Source organism: Micrasema longulum, unplaced genomic scaffold (assembly GCF_059751315.1).
Source record: "Micrasema longulum isolate JH-2025_06_02 unplaced genomic scaffold, ASM5975131v1 h1tg000044l, whole genome shotgun sequence".
NCBI lineage: Eukaryota > Metazoa > Arthropoda > Insecta > Trichoptera > Brachycentridae > Micrasema > Micrasema longulum.
The window spans coordinates 744,333-762,945 of record NW_028277251.1 but is presented as its reverse complement, the minus strand read 5'-3'; the positions used below and the strand labels follow the sequence as shown (position 1 = coordinate 762,945).

General features: G+C 40.3%; 2 protein-coding genes across 2 annotated transcripts in view; both read right to left on the bottom strand.

Annotated features, from left to right (window-relative positions):
* The window catches only part of brm (ATP-dependent helicase brm), a 45,663-nt gene extending 33,107 nt beyond the window's left edge, over positions 1 to 12,556 (bottom strand). Inside the window, exons 1-9 of the mRNA XM_088227921.1 lie at positions 12,004 to 12,556; positions 7,627 to 8,678; positions 7,359 to 7,492; positions 6,733 to 6,860; positions 5,624 to 5,838; positions 3,502 to 3,640; positions 2,870 to 3,063; positions 1,335 to 1,473; positions 325 to 499 (exon numbers count right to left, since the gene is read on the bottom strand). Of these exons, the coding sequence (XP_088084047.1) occupies positions 325 to 499; positions 1,335 to 1,432 (273 nt within the window). The 5' untranslated portion in view covers positions 1,433 to 1,473; positions 2,870 to 3,063; positions 3,502 to 3,640; ... (3 more) ...; positions 7,627 to 8,678; positions 12,004 to 12,556. The remainder of the gene's footprint in view (positions 1 to 324; positions 500 to 1,334; positions 1,474 to 2,869; positions 3,064 to 3,501; positions 3,641 to 5,623; positions 5,839 to 6,732; positions 6,861 to 7,358; positions 7,493 to 7,626; positions 8,679 to 12,003) is intronic.
* Positions 12,557 to 16,329: 3,773 nt separating this feature from the next.
* LOC148285284 (uncharacterized) lies at positions 16,330 to 18,202 on the bottom strand. The gene has a single exon (XM_088228011.1). It carries the CDS (start codon positions 17,924 to 17,926, stop codon positions 16,463 to 16,465), a length of 1,464 nt encoding a protein of 487 aa, XP_088084137.1. The 5' UTR covers positions 17,927 to 18,202; the 3' UTR covers positions 16,330 to 16,462.
* Positions 18,203 to 18,613: the final 411 nt, after the last annotated feature.

The following is an 18,613-nucleotide window of genomic DNA, read 5'->3' as shown; positions in this document are numbered from 1 at the left end:
AATATCCATATTGATTTTGAAAATGCAATTAATTATTCGAAATCCATTTCATATATTTTTATCGGTATTCGTAGTATGTGATATTTCCCTATTGTGAAAGTGCGGTTAAGAATGAAAAACATGGTAAAGCAGTTTTTTTAACTGAATACTGTTTTGTTTGTAAGAAAAAATGAGATCATACGAATCACGTAGGATACATAGACAAGAAAATGGTTGAACAAATATTTCGCATCAACTATGTCAAGAATGGAACTCTAGACCTCTCGCGAGGCAGGCGATTGTACTAGTGTAGCGCGGACGGACATAAGGATCGGGAGTAATTACCCTTTTTCTCTTCTCTTCCTCGACCTGTTTCTTCTTCTGCTCGAACTTGTGCTGCTTCACCATCTCCGTGAGGTTGGAGATGTACTCGTCGGTCTGCGAGAGGAGGAACGCGAGGCGCTTGTCTTTCTTCTGGTCGATCAGCTTCCGGTAGCCCTCCTCGTCCTCCGCCATGAGCCTGCGAAACGTCGGTGGATAATGTTACAAATGCTGGCTAAAATTGAAGAAATATTGCGCTGCCCTCAACAATGAGAAAGAGCAGCCCCATAGGAAATTGGATATGAGAAATGTATGCTTGTGCGGGGTAAAATTGGAGCATTCAATTGTACGGCAAGTTTCTTAAAAATGTGTGACAAAAATATTTTAATAAAAGTAACTACTTTGAATGATGTCGCTAGTCCTTGCGAATAAACCAATTTATTTATTTATTTAGGTTGTCTGTAAATAACAGTGGTGGCAGACGTTTTGTTTGTCTTAGATAATAATTATTGTGTTTTTTCGTTAACAAGTCAAAATAATTCACTAATTTGGTTAGAAAAAAATGGTGTACATATAATTTTATTTCAACAGAGGGAAAACATTTTTGAGAAGGGAATATACAAGTCTAGGCATTTACAGGGCTTATGACCTGTCATTGGCTGGTTTAAGTGGCCACTTTACACACTGTGTAACATTCACCATTCTGCCCATGTTTAAACATCCACATTTCCTCAACTCGTCCATCTGTTGACTTTTGTGAAGTAATCAGCAATGAGTACCAGCCAATGACAGGTCATAAGCCCTGTAAATGCCTAGACTTCCATATTCCCTTCTCAAAAATGTTTTCCCTCTGTTGAAATAAATTTCAATATGAACAACTCCCTAGGGAGGAAATCCAGCCAGTCTGCAAACACCGGGGAGGGAGGATTAGTGCCATGCCCACATGATGATATAAGCGCTAGACTTCACCGTTTTCACAAAATGGCTCTTACACCACTGTTGAAGTAGACAATAGTGCACCCGGAATGACTCACCTCCTCATTCTCTCCTTCTCTATCCTCTCCTGCTCCTTCTTCTGCTCGCGCTCTGCGTTGGCGTGGTAGTTCATGACGGCCTTGTTGAGGCGGCCCATCTTGGCGACATTGTTGCGATGGAACTCCTTGAAGTCCTTGGCTGGAACCCGAAACAAAAAACACCGCATTAAAATAAGCGAGTCGACATGGTTTCAATCAATTACAGTAAAACCCCCAAAATTATGTACCGGCAATTTGTGTTTTACTGTGATTTACGTTCCATTCCATTTTGATTTTTTTAGTACACTTAATACCTGTTTAACGTTTCTATTTCTGCATTCAAACATAGGAGAAATTTGCAATCCGCACTGAATACTGAGTTTTAAGAGTCTGAAGTGAGTCTTTATTATTAAATCAACTTTTTTGTACTAGAAATTTTTTGTGTTTTGCGGACAATTATTGCCGCCATTTTCATGTTTTTGACAGCTCAAGAGTCTAGAAGTTAGTCTCTATTTATTATATACATTAAAGACGAGTGATACTTTGATCCACAAATATGGAATATCCAGTGACCGGTTTCATCGCTTTCGCGACATCTTCGAGCTGGTATCTTTACTAAGCAGTTCAATGTATTTATACAAAACAGAGGTAAGGATAGATAATTCAGATTTACTTTCCGCTCTATCACAACTCGATTCCAATGTTTATTGACCATAGTAATCTTTTTTTTATTTATTTTTTTTAATTATTCACAATTTTAAAAAACCCATTAGGGTTACATTAGAAATTTTATATTGTCTAGTCATTTTATGTCTCGTCTAGTCTAGTTAGTTCAGTCATCATGTGCTTTTTCAGATTGATTTTAAATTTGTCTCCAGTAAAAGTTTTCAAGTAGTAAGGTAAGTCGTTGTAGTGTTTAAGTCATTATGTAGTATTTTTGACTGTCCTGTGTTTGTCTCTGCTTTTTCAATATGATAGTGTTGTGTTGACAGGTGTTATATTTGTGTATGTCGGCATTTTTGACTAATATTATGTCGTCGTCTTGTATGTTTCCCAGTGTTATTTTGTGCACAATTTTTAAGGTCTCAATTATAGTCAAGTAGTTTATGTCAAACTGTGTGTTTTTTGTACAGTTCAGTCGTAGAAGTCAGGTAGGGTAGGTTTAAGAATTTTATTTTGTTGTCTTTGTTTTCTTGTTATGTCTGTCTTGTTACCAGTTCCCCAGAAGGCGATCATGTGACTCAATTTACTTTTGACATAGGCTTCGTACATCATAAATTTTTTCCTTTCTTGGTATAAAATCTTTAATTTTGTAGAAGAGGCTATGTAGTGATGCCATTACTTTAGTGAGTCCGTCTATGTGTTTTGTCCATTTTAATTGTCTGTCCATTGTGAGTCCTAGGTAAGTCACATGTTCTAGTTCTTTAAGAGTTTCGTTGTTTATTTTTATGTTCATGTTATGGTTCTTCTTTTGTATTTCGAATGTATTATATTGCATTTCTTGGCATTTAAAGTTAAGAGTTTTTGTTTGTCCATAATGGTCAGGACTGACTCACCGTGTTGCAGCAGCCTCTGCAGGAACTCCTGGTGCTTTTGCCTCCGCACGCTTCCTCTCGGCCTCCAGCTTCTGCTGCTTCTCTAGCTTCTCGGTAGCGCGCGCCTCCCGCAGCCCCTGGCGCTTGGTGCGCTTGTACGCCTTGATGTTTACCGCCGTCTCCAGCGTGGTGTCCCGGCGGGTTGCGGCAACAATCTGAGCATTGAGTAACAATAACATTATAATCGACTCATATTTTTTGTTGAACGGTGATCGAATATATTTTTAGTTTGTCTAAATGTTTGGCCAAAAATTTCACCCCTAGGGAGTTGTTAAGATTAACATACTAAAACATAATAGAGAAGAAGGAAATACAGAAGTCAAGGCATTTACAGGGTATTTATGGTGATCGCCAATGACGCTTAAGGTCTTGGGTTCGGTTCCCAGAAGGGTCAACATGAAATATTTGTTTTGAATATTTTACTGTTCCTGGACTGACAGTGCCCTATGGACCGTCAGGTGTGGATCGGGGTTTGTTAATGATCACGTATATCAATCGGAATCTATCATTTACCGATTCGGACGTTGCGTTTCTTGTTAAGAATGATATTTAGATTTTAGAAAGATTTCTTGTTCAGGCCGGCATGGCGTTACCTCGCTCCGCAGTTGCCTCTGCAAGTTGAGAACTCGGAGAGCTCGCAGCTCGATCTGCGCCTGGAGCCGAAGGTCCTCGGGCATGGTGGTCGGTAGGCTGCTCAGGATGTCCATCCTCTGGGCGATGCGGGCCGCCACTCTGGAAGCAGACGCGGGCGTACAAACATCGTGTTAAACTTAGTATAACGAAATAAATCAACAATTACGCAGAAGTTATTCCAGGAAGCAGTCGGCAAAGAGTGAATAATCAAATTTACAAAAAAGTTGGAATGTTTTTTAGTTTGACAAATGATAAATAATGCATACATTAGTTTTTTTTGTAATCCAAAAAATAATTAAATGATGTATTTGACTAGTTTTAATGATTGCTTAAGTCTAGCTGGCACACAACCTAAGATGTGCATTTTGCAGGAAACAGCCAGTCCTAGCAAAACTCTGATGTATGTTGTGTCATTGTGTATTGAATATACTATTATATATATATATATTAGGGTATTTAAATTGTAAAGAATCACTTGAAGGAATTTCAGCCTTCAGGGAGCAATTTATCCTGGATGACCGGTCCCAAATTTCACAGAGAAAATGACAACTCCACCACCAAGAATTCTTCTTCATAACTCAAAACTCGATAGAACGATTTTCACAAAATTTATGTTTCGTTTCGAAGATTTCCATGTCAGCATTTTCTGTGATCTGTAGTTTTGCTTCGAACCACGTGATACCCTCTCAGGTCTCTGCCGAAGGCAATAGGGAAACGTTACATTATTAAAGTATCTAAGGGTCTAAGAAATACTGTAGCATAAAAAATATTTTCAAATTTGTAATTTTTAATTCTGACAAAAACGGTCACTGCAATGGCCATGCCCCTAATACGTTGTTGATTTTAAATTTTATTCCTAAGTGATATGCAGCATAATAGATTGCCCAAAATTATTGTCCCGATAAACTTTCGTGTACCATCAAGGACCGTCAGACTCCGACACACGTTCCAGTGTGAGTACAATAGGACAAACTTCACCCACCTAGTGAGCATCCACAGAACTGCTATTGATTATGCCGAGCTGCTGGACTTGCTCCACACCACACCTGCTGCTATAAAATTAGCTATCCTTTCCATTAAATGGCCATTCCCTCAATTCTACTCTTTTTGATTTCTATTCATCTTTACTTATTTCCTTTTTCTTTTCTTTTTACAATTAATATATTAGTGAAATATGTCATTCTAATTATATTTTTTGTCAATTACTATAATACTTTATGTACTTCTTAACCAAATATTGTAAGAGCCCTCTGGGTGTTTATTTGTTTATTAAATTAAATAAATAAACATCGTCGTGAAACGTGACATCAGAATTATCAATGCAAAATGTGTCACGTTTTTCTAGACATATATGAAAACATTTCTGAGTTATAAAAATTTTATAGTTATAGTTTTAAGTTATACATGAAAACAGTTCTCCACAATATCCATATTGATTTTGAAATTACAATTAATTATTCTAAATCTATTTCATGTATTTTTATTGGTATTCGTAGTATGTGATATTTCCCTATTTGGTACGCGCGCAAAAGATCGCAGGTTCGGAGAATAAATTTGTAAAATGTCTCAAATTAAATGGTTTTTTTTAATCGTGCAATCTTATGCACCACAGAAATCATCCTTCTTAGGATGGATTGCCTTAATATAAAAAAAAGATGTTTTATTGAATGAATTCAAACAGCAGTTTTATTATCTGCTTCAAATTCTAATTATTTAGATTACATACCTCATTTACCTTTCAGTAAAAAAAAAAAAAAATTATGCACCGTACCATTGCAATATAAAATATATGCATGCAAAAATTAATTAAATAAATGGGGACGATTCAATGATTCTTTAAGCATTTTTGAAAAAAGGCTCTTTTTAAGCGGCCTCCGTGGTGTTGTGGTCAAGACGCTTGACTCACACACACAAGGTTCCGGGTTCAATTCAATCATGTGATTTTTCTCAAGCCTGAGTGTTCTGTGCTGTAAATCACCACCGTAATTGGGCCTCCTGCCTGGTGGTGCAAAAAAAAGGGTTACAAATATGGATTTTTAACAATCCAACTTTTGACTAAATAATAGTATGTTGTTTTAGTACCTGTTTTCCCTCTCGCTCAGTATCTGTATGGGGTCGATGCCCACCGGCCGGGGCAGCGTGGTCAGCTTGTTCTGCTTGGGCTGGGGCGGCTGCACAGGGCCCACAGGACGCGGGGGCACCTGCCCCTGGGTCCCCAAAACGCCGGGGGTGGTGGGGGCGACTGGGGCGCCCGGAGGGACGGGCCCGCGGGGGCTGGCCGGGTACCCGGAGGCGGGCTGAAATACATTCCTAATTAGGCGAGGTCTAAGGGAGAACTAAATTATAAATTATTAAATCTGTGGCTTGGACCTAAAAGGGGCGTTGTCATATTGTTTTTTTTTACAGTTTGTGAAATGTCGATTTTTAATGTGCGAGTTAGTTTCTAATACAGAATAAAAGTAAACTTATAATATAAGAAATTAAACACTGATTTGAGTCTACTGAACACTTTATTTTATTTTTACCAATATAAAAACAAAAATTTTGTGACAATTGTTTCGCCTTGTTAGGGCATTTTCAAACCAATGTAAAGATTTTTGTTTTTATATTTAAAATAAAATAGAATTCTCCAATGACCCGCCTTTGTCGTATTGTTAACTCAAGACAAGATCTGGACTTTTTTGGTTTAAGTTTACAACGATTTAAACGAGCACTAAATAAATAATCCAGATCTTGTCTCGATGTCCCTTATGTTTGTCAATGCTTCTTTCTTTTTTTTATTTTTTAAATGTTTTAAACTATTCTTTTATTGTAATTTTTAAACCTTATAAATTGTATACATGGACAATGTCCGTTAATAAATAAATAAATAAATAGAAGTAGACTCAAATCAGTGTTTGATTTCTTATATTATAAATTTAAATATGGAGTTCTACAAAATAAACATCAAATCAATCAATCAATCAATCAATCAATCAACAGAATAAAAGTTCTGTTTTCTTAGTGTTTTAAAAAAAAAAGTTTTTTTCTGTGCCTTGCGAAAGTGTTTTTTTTAATGTGTTTTTCACTAACAGCTTTTTCATTATCCGGCCCTGGGTCGGTCCCGTCAAGGCCGGTTAAGAGATCGTCTACTGTACAGTTTGAAGATTTGCATAAAAAAGGAGAATTTAAAAATGACAGTTGCGACTTACTGGAGTGGCAAGAGGCGGGGTGGGGTGTGTCGGCGGCGCCATCTGTCCTGCCATGGGCAGCGGCACGGTGGGCTGCCCCCCGCCGGGCCGGGTCCCCTGGCCCTCCTGGGGGGACACCTTACCTGGAGCTACAAAATAAACAATAGATGAAGTTGGATTGGCATGGTTTAGCTCAAAGTTTTAGATCTTTCGTTTTTTTTAATATATTGTATACTATTATTGTTTTGCCCTTGTTTGTCTTTGCTAAATAGTTTTATGTTCTTTTTGTTCAGTTTCTTGCATTTATATTTCTTCATGTAGCTGTTGTAATTGGCTTAGGCCGTATTTATAATAAATAGGCTATATGCCAATTACCTGCCAATTACCTACCAATATTTTTATTATTTGTCCTTAAGAATTCAGTCAGAAGTAAATAAGTACACAAATCATTCTGGGTAAGTAAAAATTTTACGTTAAGAGGGAACACCTCCCCATTAAAAAACAGCTGTTAGTTTCATTGTCTACAAAAAAAACATATTGAAGAAATATGGATGTTCAAACATAGGCAGAATGATGAATGAAAATAACTCTTCCGAGGATGGGTCATCTATAAATATTTTACGTATAACACGAAGATTGGCGCTTACAGAGCTGCAGCAGAAGTGGGGCGGGCGGAGGAGTGGAGGGCTGCGCCGGGGGCTGCGAGGGGAACTCGCCCGGAGGGCCGTGCTTCATGAGCCGCGGGAAGCGCGCCAGCTGCCGGTACGCCATTATCTGCTCACTGAAGGAAACAAACAAAATACGTGTACCGGCAAAATTACTCACTCTGCAAATTTATTACCAACAAGTGAGCGCTTGTTGAAGTCTAAAAATATCTAAATCCAATTTTCAGGTCAGGGGTTAATGTATACTCACCGCAGCTGGTTCAGTTGGTAATTGTTGAAGACCGAGGGCGGCTTGTCCGACTTGGGGGCGTCGTATGAGGAAGTACGCGCCCGCATCGCCATGAGCTGCGCGTAGCGCGGGTCTTCTTGAAGCCCGCGCTCCTCCATAGAATCCAGGGCCCGCTGCAGCGCGTTCAGGTTGTCCTGGCCCGGCGCCTGTCCCCCCATGGGCGGCCCGTGGCCCTGCCCTTGTCCCTGCATCGGCGGGCCCTGGCCCTGCATCGGAGGCCCCTGGCCTTGCATCGGGGGTCCTCCCTGTCCTTGCATCGGCGGTCCCTGCCCTTGCATCGGCGGTCCACCTTGTCCCTGCATCGGAGGCCTCTGGCCCAACATCGGCGGTCCTTGGCCCTGCATCGGAGGACCTTGGCCTTGCATCGGCGGTCCTTGACCTTGCATCGGAGGCCCTTGCCCCTGCATCGGTGGCCCTTGACCCTGCATCGGAGGCCCTTGACCTTGCATCTGAGGACCTTGTCCTTGCATCGGTGGCCCTTGACCTTGCATCGGCGGTCCTTGTCCCTGCATCGGCGGCCCTTGACCCTGCATCTGAGGACCTTGTCCCTGCATCGGAGGCCCTTGACCTTGCATCGGCGGTCCTTGACCCTGCATCGGAGGACCCTGGCCCTGCATCGGGGGCCCTTGACCTTGCATCGGAGGTCCTTGACCCTGCATCTGGGGACCTTGTCCCTGCATGGGTGGTCCTTGGCCTTGCATTAGCGGCCCTTGGCCTTGCATAGGCGGCCCCTGTCCCTGCATCGGCGGCCCCTGTCTCTGCATGGGTGGACCCTGGCCCTGCATCGGAGGTCCACCCTGTCCTTGCATCTGCCCTTGTCCCTGCATGGGCGGGCCCTGGCCGTGCATGGGAGGGCCCTGCCCGTGGTTGGGCATGCCGTGGCCGTGCGGAGGCCCGTGCCCGTGTCCCATGGGCCCGTGTGGATGGCCGGGATGCGGTCCCGGCGGGCCCTGGCCGTGAGGGGGGCCCTGTCCCTGCATCATGGGTGGAGGACCACCCTGACCCGGAGGACCCTAAAAATAACATTTACACCGTTACAATATGTTTTTTTTTATATTCATAAACAGAAACTATAATACATTATAAAATTATTGAAACATTTCCATTGTCCACGATTGGGTGAACTTATCGCTTATATAATTAAATTACTAAACATTTGTGTATAACCACTTAGCATGTTACTTTATTTGATGTCCTGATGATGAGACAGGTATGTCTCGAAATTGTTAGACATAGAGAAATCAGTAAGTGGTTTTATATATACAGTCGAACTCGGTTATAACGATCATGGAAATAGGGAGATCTCGGATGTTGCGAGGAAACATTAGTTGACATTTTAGTTCATGGTTTTCTCCATAACACTGTTATAACGAGCTACTTTTCGGACATACCGAACAAAAATATTGTCAAAAATTACACAAAAAATCTTAAATTGTTAAAAACATAATTCTCGAAATAAGAACCTAAGTAATAAAATCCAAACGGTCGGCTAACGTAAAGGATAAATACCGCCGGGCGTTGGGATCAGATTATATTTAGCTATGTAAGTGTCCAAGTACCTAATTGGATTTTTCGCCAACAATATTGAAAAATTAACACACATGGTTTTTAAAAAATCCAAGCTTTGTGAACTTAGTAAGTGCCGATTCGGCACATTGTTACAATTTACAGCTGCTTTTGTAGTTTATGAATGACATTTATTTATTTATTTATTAACGGACATTGTCCATGTATACAATTTATAAGGTTTAAATATTACAATAAAAGAATAGTTTAAAACATTTTAAAAAAAAGAAAGAAGCATTGACAAACATAAGGGACATCGAAACAAGATCTGGACTATTTATTTAGTGCTCGTTTAAATCCTTGTAAACTTAAACCAAAAAAGTCCAGATCTTGTCTTGAGTTAACAATACGACAAAGGCGGGTCATTGGAGAATTTAGGCCATAGTTTGTTCTATGCTGATCGATGAACAGTACTTCATTGTTTCTCAATCTACGAGTCGGAATATTTGTCCCAGTAATGATAGAACATCGATTATACCATTTAGTACGCCGAACATATGGAGTCAATATTAGTTCTACGTTTTTGTAGACTAGAAATATTTAACATTGACTCTATTTCAGCATAAGAATAATTATCTCTCTCTAGTCCAAGCATCCACGCTATTTTTCGAAGCAAGCGATGTTGGACTGATTCAATGTGATTTATGCGATTGACATAGAATGGAGACCAGACCACTGAGGCATATTCAAGAAGAGGGCGAACAGTTGAGCAATAAAGAGTTTTGATTGTACGGACATACTTGTTTGGGGTTTTTTTAAAGATTTTTTAATGTTCTATGCTTATTTCAATACACAATAAACATTACATGTGGGTGATGTCAAATGAGTTCTAGACCAGATCAGTTAAAACCTAACCCCTGAATTATAAAAATGTCTACTGACAAGAGGAAGTGTCACTCAATTCGTGAAAAAGTTGCAATTATTCGTAAAATCGAACGTGGCGCGAAAAATGAGGAAGTGCGTGCAGAGTTTTCTCTATCTTCATCCACAGTGTCAACATAAAAATAAGGATGTTTATTTGTCTGCATTTGAAAAAAATATCACGGACACAAAAAAATTTAGAAATCGTACTAATGTCGATGAAGCATTGCTCCAATGGTTTTGTATCCAAAGAAACGCAGGATTTTCCATCGATGGACCAATATTGAAGACACAAGCGGAAAAGTTCGCAAAACAATTTGAAAACGACAATTTCAAATGTAATAATGTCTTTATGTGATAGGTATGTTTGTAAGCATTTATAATAATTTTCCCTAACATTTAAAAAAAAAATCTGTATGAATTATATATACACATCTGTATTTACTTGTTTACTTAGTGACAATGAGCAATAGCGATTGTATAAAAAAACCTTTCTCTGGTATAATGAGTAACGCTTATAACGAGCAAATTCAATCGGCCCCATCTTCCTCGTAATAACCAAGTTCCACTGTATATATATGTGTAAAATATAATTTTTTTTTTTTAATTTATCAAGTCCAACGTGAACATGATCACAATACTAGAGAAAAGGTAAAAATCAGACTCAAATCATAAAATTCTATTCTATACAAGGCAGTAAGAAAATATTATGAAATGGGAAAAAACATTTATGAAGAGAAAAAAAAACAAAATTCAAACAGAAGGTTATGTTATAGAAATATGTCTATTTAAATTTGTTGCAATAGAGAGGGAAAACATTTTTGAGAAGGGAATATGGAGTCTAGGCATCTGCAGGGCTTATGACCTGTCATTGGCTGGTTTAAGTGGCCACTTTACACACTGTGTGACATTTACCATTCTAACTTCTGAGATTCATCCGGCTGAACCAATTCACCTACTAGGCAACGCATGAAAACAATCGGAAATCCAGCCAGTCTGCAAGCATTAAGACATACTCAAAACAGTGTTGAAATAGGGGTTACTAACTTTTTCCTAAGCATGATCGATATCAATAAGTCAATTTAGTGGTGTTGATTTCATGAAACAGGGATGGCTGAAGAGTAGAGGCTGAAGGCTGTCGAAATGCAAAATCTCTCAGACGAATGTGTAGTAAAACTATTTACGATAGATGCAAAAATTTAGAGATCCGTACATTATGTAAGGTTGAGATAGGCATTATTGACAATATCAAGAAAGGAGCTCTGCGCTGGTTTGGACGTGTAAAGCGAATGAACAGCGAAAGAACGCCTAAAAATATTTAAAATGCGAATGTTGACGGATGCAAAAATAGAGGAAGACCGAGATCCAACAAAATATTTGCTGTGGTAAAATATAACAACAATACACATTATTTTATATTTGATAGTAAATTGTTCGCGGTCTGGTAACATTACGCGGCCACTTCACGCATGCGCACAGGCAGAATGTCAGATTTTTGGACACAGTGCGATTTATGCAAACATGATTCTACGCGCCTTCTGGTATATATATATTTCTTGGCACTATTTCTGTTTTGGGAGTCGGAAACAATTACCTCCCTAACTAACTAGTTTTATAATAGATTATTATATCGTGTTGATGTTGAAATACCTCAAAAATAATAACCTGTGTATTTGAGATTCCTCTAAATAATATGATTCGTATATTATACTATCGAAACAAAAAAACATAACCTAACAAAAAAAAACATAATGCTATATGTATCGTTTTAGATGGTGAACAATAAATGTTCTTTGTCAAATCGTGAACTTTTTACTTAATCAAATAATAGTTTGTAGATAATTAATAAAACTGGCGGGTTTGATGGCCCGAGTCCCGTGACATCGACAAATGGGATATTAAATGTCCTACTTGTCCCGGCGGCATGTGCCCCATCGGGTGCTGCGGGTAACCGTGAGGGGGGCCCTGCCCCGGATGCGGCGGCGGCTGGTGGCCCATCATCTGGTGTGGCGGGGGCCCGTTCATGTGTTGCGGCTGCTGGTTGTACGGGCTATGCGGGGACTGCGGCGGCGCCGGGCTCTGGATGGGGGGCACCATCGGACTCGGAGCCTGCGGCGGCGGCATGGGACTACTCTGTGGCGAAGGACTCGCCATTTTTTAATCCAAAATCCACCTAAAAACGAGCTATTTAAGCCGCAATTCTTGACAGTTCAAAAAGACGTGACAGCAAAAATGGCGAACGGAACATAACACAAGATTCGTCTAAACGCTGACCACATAACCACATTTTGATGTCCAACTAAGCGTTATCACTCGAAATACCTGTGAGTATTTGTATGCAGAAATTACTCCATCCACATAATCGTATTTATTTAGATTTTTGTGAAATAACGCAACGCGCTCAAAGAGTTTTATTCGACGAGACGCTTTTGTAAACCAATCCGAAATTAGCTGCGCTTATTATGCAATTTCTGTGAACTTCTAGAAAATCTTTGGTCTATTTCTTTGTTCATTCTCTCTTCTTCGTTTTTTCATGGCCTTTTCACATCTCAACTTGGGTGTTCTGGCCAGTGTCGAGTAGTTTTGTTTTGTTTTTTTTTACATATATACACATGTGTTAGTAATATAATATGTAAAGGTTAGTATGTTAGTATTTAATATAATATATACATATAATAATAAAACATATTTACAGCTTTACACCATTTACAACTAGATATTTACATAGGATTTTAAATACACGTTTATTGGGTGGGGACAGGAGAGTTAGAATATGAATAGGGAATGGGATATTAATATCAGAGAGGTCGGATAGGAAATCAGGATAACAATCATTTATGGGGCATCCAAAAAAAATATGGTTTAAATCTTCCTCATCTAGCTGACATTCGCAAATGGCAGAGTCCCGGACATGGATTCTGAACAGGTGAGAACCATTGCAGCAGTGCCCAATGCGCATTCTGCATATGGAGGATGTCTCAAACTTGTTCAGAATCACTTTGGAAAACCAAGGCTTTTCTGTAACATTTGGTTTCAGTTGGAAAAGATGTTTACCCTTGGCTTGGGAAGAGGCTACCCAATATTCTTGCCATGTGCGAAGTTGCTTCTCCTTCGTCATAACAAGGAGATCACCTAGTGGTAGTAAATTATTATAGGCAGGATCCCCGGAGTGGACCGCCTCCTTTGCTAACGCGTCCACTTTTTCGTTACCGGGAATACCACAATGGCTAGGGATCCAGGACATAACAATACTCTTATTGGATGCCTCTGATATAGAAAGAAGAAATCGAGTTTCCACGCAGAGCTCATCCTCGGGATAAAAGGATGGAGGGGATTTGATTTTTTGTAAGGCACTCAAGGAATCCGACAGGATTAGGAACTTGCTATATTGTGAGCTTAAGGCGTATTTGACAGCTTCTCGGATTGCGATACATTCTGCGGTAAATACAGATGCATTCTTGTGCAATTTGTACAATCTTTGAAAGTTGTTGTCTTCACAATATATAGCCGCACCCGTATGGGTTGCCGAATCTGACCGAGATCCATCAGTGTAGATAATTTTCCAACCTATCCATCTTGACGACCGAATACGGTTGAATGTACACCGGGGCTGTAGGTGGCTTTCGACTCCGAATGTGAGTTCAATACTTGGGGCATAAATAGAAGTTTTAAATGGGAAACGATAAAGGGGAAGAAGGTCTTTAGGATAAATGTTAGATTCGAAAGATTTGTAAAAATGAAAACTGTTGACTAGTAAAGGGGGTGGTTTATGAAACCAAAAAGATGAGGATGTCACGCAGTCAGAGAGAAATTGTACCTTTTTGAGGAGCAGGTTGTTTTTTTGGATAGAGCATTTTAGAAGAAATCTATCCGCCAAGTATTGTCTTCTCATACCAAGTGGGGGATCACAAGCTTCTACTTGTAAAGCGTTAATTGGAGATGACTTCATGGCTCCGACGACTAGTCTCAGACTTTGGGATTGGATCCGGTCAAGTCTTTGGAGATTCTTTTTTGAACAAGGTTCTAAAAGGAACGAGGCATAATCTAGATGGCTCCGGATATACGCAGTATAAAAAAGTCTCTGTATAAAAGGGTGGCTCCCCCACCATACTCGCGAGACTGCTCTTAACGTATTCAATCCGGCTTGACACTTGTTTACTATATGATTTATGTATGAGTTCCATGTAAGATGAGTGTCCAGAATTACTCCCAGGAACTTAATCTGGGACGTAAAAGGTACTATCTCATCTCCGTGTTGAATTTTTATGGTTGGGATTTTTCGCTGTCTACAAAAGGTTATGGCATTACTTTTACCAGTCGATAGATCCAAGCCATGTTCCACTAACCAATTCCTGATGTTTCTCATACCTAAATTTAGAGTATTTTCTAGATTATTTGGGTCCTTCCCATATGTATACATGAAGAAGTCGTCCGCGTATTGAAGCAAACTTGTCTCTGAGGGAACAATTCCGCTTATGTCATGCGTATAGATATTGAAGAGAATCGGGCTCAGGACAGAACCCTGAGGTAGTCCCTTGCTCAACTCTCTCTCCACCACAGCATGACCGCGAACACTGATTTCTACCTTTCTGGAGAGAATCAAATTTGCTATAAAGGAAGTGAGTTTTCGCGGGATTCCAATTCGTAGCATTTTAGCTTCTAGAATATGGATAATAACATTGTCATATGCACCACTTATGTCCAGACAGACACCTATAAGAAATTCTTTCTTAGTAAGAGCGGCTCTGATATCAGATGTCAGAACCGACACGCTTTCAATAGTGCTCTTTCTTTTCCTGAATCCAAATTGAGACTCGGGGAGAGTTTTCGAGCTCTCCACAAACCAGTCCAAGCGTTGTCTCACCATATGTTCCGCCACTTTCAACAGTGTGGAGGAGAGGGCTATGGGGCGGTAGGAAGACCCAAAGTTTGGGTCTTTGTTGGGTTTAAGGATAGGGATAATGGATTGGGTTTTCCATGAAGGGGGGATGTTTCCTGATTCAAAGATCATGTTGATCAATGATAGGATGTAGGAGAGGGTAGGATCACTGTTATGTTGGATAAAACTATACAGTATACCGTCAATCCCTGGAGCTGAGTCTGTGAGCCGGGTCAGAATAGTCTTCAGTTCATCTAAACTGAAGCTATGATCTAACCAGCTTCTATTTGTAAACTGGTACCAATAGGGAGACTCATTCCAGTTATTTGCGGTCTGCGGGGCTAATTTGTTGGCGAACTCCTCAACCCACCCTAGGGTCTCAGGACGTCTCACTGGTGGAGTGAAAGAACCTCTAAATCGACGTATCATGCTCCAAACAGTAGATATAGGCACGTCTCGTGATAAAGAGCAACAGAAGTTTTTCCATCCTTGTCGTTTCTTGTCTCTTAAGAGGCGTTTTGTTTTAGCTTCAACCTGTTTAAAACTCAACAGGTTTTCTAGGCTCATGTTTAAGGAGTAAACTTTAGCTTGCTTTTTCCTTTTCAAAACTGCCTCCGCACATTCACTATCCCACCATGGGGCAGGGGGGGTTTACTTCTATTGCCTTTCTCCTTTACAGGGACATGTTTGTCTGCTGCTTCGACGATGCATGATGACAATGCTTCATAGCACTTCACTACATTCTCTTTCGTCGGGGTGGGCAGCTCGTTCACTTTAAGTTCAATGTCGTCAGAGAAGTATCTCCATTTAACTCTTTCTGTAATGTATCTCGGTCTTCGTCTTCCCCCAGGGGATAGGCCACTTTGGCAATATCTATGGCTGGATATGAGGCTGACTACTATAGGGTAATGATCACTACCAATAGTGTCATCCTTAATTGACCATTGCACAGATGGTGCCATTGCAGCGCTGGAGATGGTGAGATCCACTGCACTGGGTCGCTGATTTGGAAGCTGAAGGCGCGTTGCGGAGCCATCATTAAGGACACACATATTCAGATCATCCAAGAGATCAACAATATCTCTTCCCAACCTGTCGCATGTCGGAGCACCCCACAGGGCATGGTGAGCATTAAAGTCACCAAGGATAAGGAACGGAGGGGTCAATTTTTGGAACAAAGATAAAAGTATCGATTTTGAGGGTTTGTTGGTTGGGGAGATATACATGGAAAGGATGGTCAAGTCATTAACCTTTGCAGCTGTCACTTGGAAAGGACAGCCATCAGTCTTGACATTAATAGGGATAAAGGGAAGGGAGTTTTTGATGAGGAGGGCAGAGCCACCCTTCCCATCCTCACGATCATCTCGCAGACAGTGGAATCCCCGGAATCTAATAGTAGATCCCGGGACCATCCACGTCTCCGAAATGGCCGCAATTGAAATAGATTCTTCTTGCAATGTATGCAAGAGATCTTCTTTTTTATTAAAAATGCTATGGCTGTTCCACTGCAGAATCCTCATCTGAGGAGCCATGGTGGTGGTTAAGTAGGGAGGTTATATTTAGAAGTTGATGGGCGACGTTGGACGGTATTTGTGGATTGTTTTGAAGGATCGATACTAGAATACTCAATATGGTAGATATAATTGTATTGTTCGATGTTGGGACTGTGCTAGGAAAAGCATTCCCATTAGAACCAGATGGAAGTTGTCCATTCGGGAAATACAGAAGTGAAGGGTCATGATGAGGAACATTAGGTTTGGAAGGTAGTTTTTTTGACCTCGACTTCCTCTCTACTGATTTTTTGTAGGATATTGGCGCGGAGGGCGCGGGCATAACAACATTGACATTCGGTTTTGTCGTTTTAGAGACGATTTCTGCATAGGAAATCGTCGCTTTTCCGAACATTTTAGAAGCTTCAATATATGAAATGTTTCTATCAGCCATCGTGTGTTTTATGTTTTGTTGCCTTTTAAGCTCAGGGCACAGCTTGCTGGTGGCAGAGTGGTTACCAGAACAATTGAGGCATTTTATATCTTCTGCCGTCACCGTGCAGGATTCCCCATTGTGTGAGGAGCCACACTTGTAACAGCGCACAAGGGATCTACAGACAGTCTTTGTATGTCCGTACTTACAGCATTTAAAACACTGAATTGTCGGAAATACGTAGAGTTCTACGGAGAGGGACACATTGAAGATGGAAATGTGGGAAGGTAGAGATTTTGAGTCGAAGGTCAAAACCACCGTGTGGGAGGGTTTCCATTCGACTACGTCACCATTACTCGATCTGTAATTCAGTCGTCGAGCCTTGATTACTTTTCCGAATCCATGAGGTACCTCGGCATTCTCCACAATGTCCTGTTCAGACCAGTGCGAAGGGATGCCTTTGGTAACACCTTGTTTAGTTACTAGGAAAGTCGGAATGAAAACGTTATAATTATCTTTTTTAGCTATTTCTGATTTTACGAACGTATTGGCTTCGTTTGCCGTCTTAAACTCCACAGAAATACGGTTACGGCCGACGGACTTGATTCCGTTCCAGGCAGTCCGAATATTGTTTCTATGAAGAAATCGACCGAAGTCAATATCGTACAAGTTGGTTTGGGTGACGCCGTCTACTTGTACTTTTGTTACATGTACGATAAATGGAGCACGATCCATTCCATTGTACATGCGGGATTGGACTTTGGTAGGTGTGGTAATAGGCGATAAATTGTTTGTGACCTCTGGAGTACCTGGGTTTGTAGAAGCTGAGGGTCGGGGGCTAGGTGTTTTGTGTGGGAGGGGGCGGTCTGACTCAGAACTCGATTTCCTCTCCGAATTTATAAGTTTGAGTTTTTTTGATTTAGGCCTTATTGTAACAAATTCGGCGGGATCTGGAACAGTGTCCATTGTACCGCACGACGAATCTAATTGAGATCCATCCGGTGGATCCGGAGGTTTCTCTTTATCATTCATTTATAACAAATAAAAAAAAAGAAAAGTACAAAACAAGTTGTAAAAACCAAAAAAAAATTTGGCTACACGTGTATGGAAAAAATAATTGTTACCTGGTTATTAGGTTTCGGGACAGAGAACGAAAACAAACACAAACTACTGAAAACACTTAATAATAGATAAAATTGTATGTACACCACTCTTTTTTTAACCCAATTAGTGAATTATTTCGACTTTTTAAGGAAAAAACACAATAATTCTTATCTAAGACAAACAAAAACGACCGCCACCACTGTTAGTCATAGACAATCCGTTCATTCTCTCGAAAGGTACCTACTCGAAAATAGTGACGTGCCTTCAATGTGTTACTTCGATACAACAACAACAAACCATCACGCCGTTTTTCCGTAAAAGTAGTCAGAGAGGATAGAACGCCACATCACTCTATCTTTAATATAGATCTCGCTTCCTTTACATTCATACATCTTTTCATGCACGCGCGCCAATTATTCCGACTTTTGACATGTCCACCTTCAAGTATTTGTTGAATTTGGTCATGCTATGTCTTTTCGGTCTTCCTCTATTTCTGCGTCCATCAACATTTATATTAATAATAATTGAGAAAATTCAACAAGACAGTTATGGTCGTATTTATTGACATTCCGCAAAAAATGTCAGTACAGTATCAATGACAGTATTTATCATAGA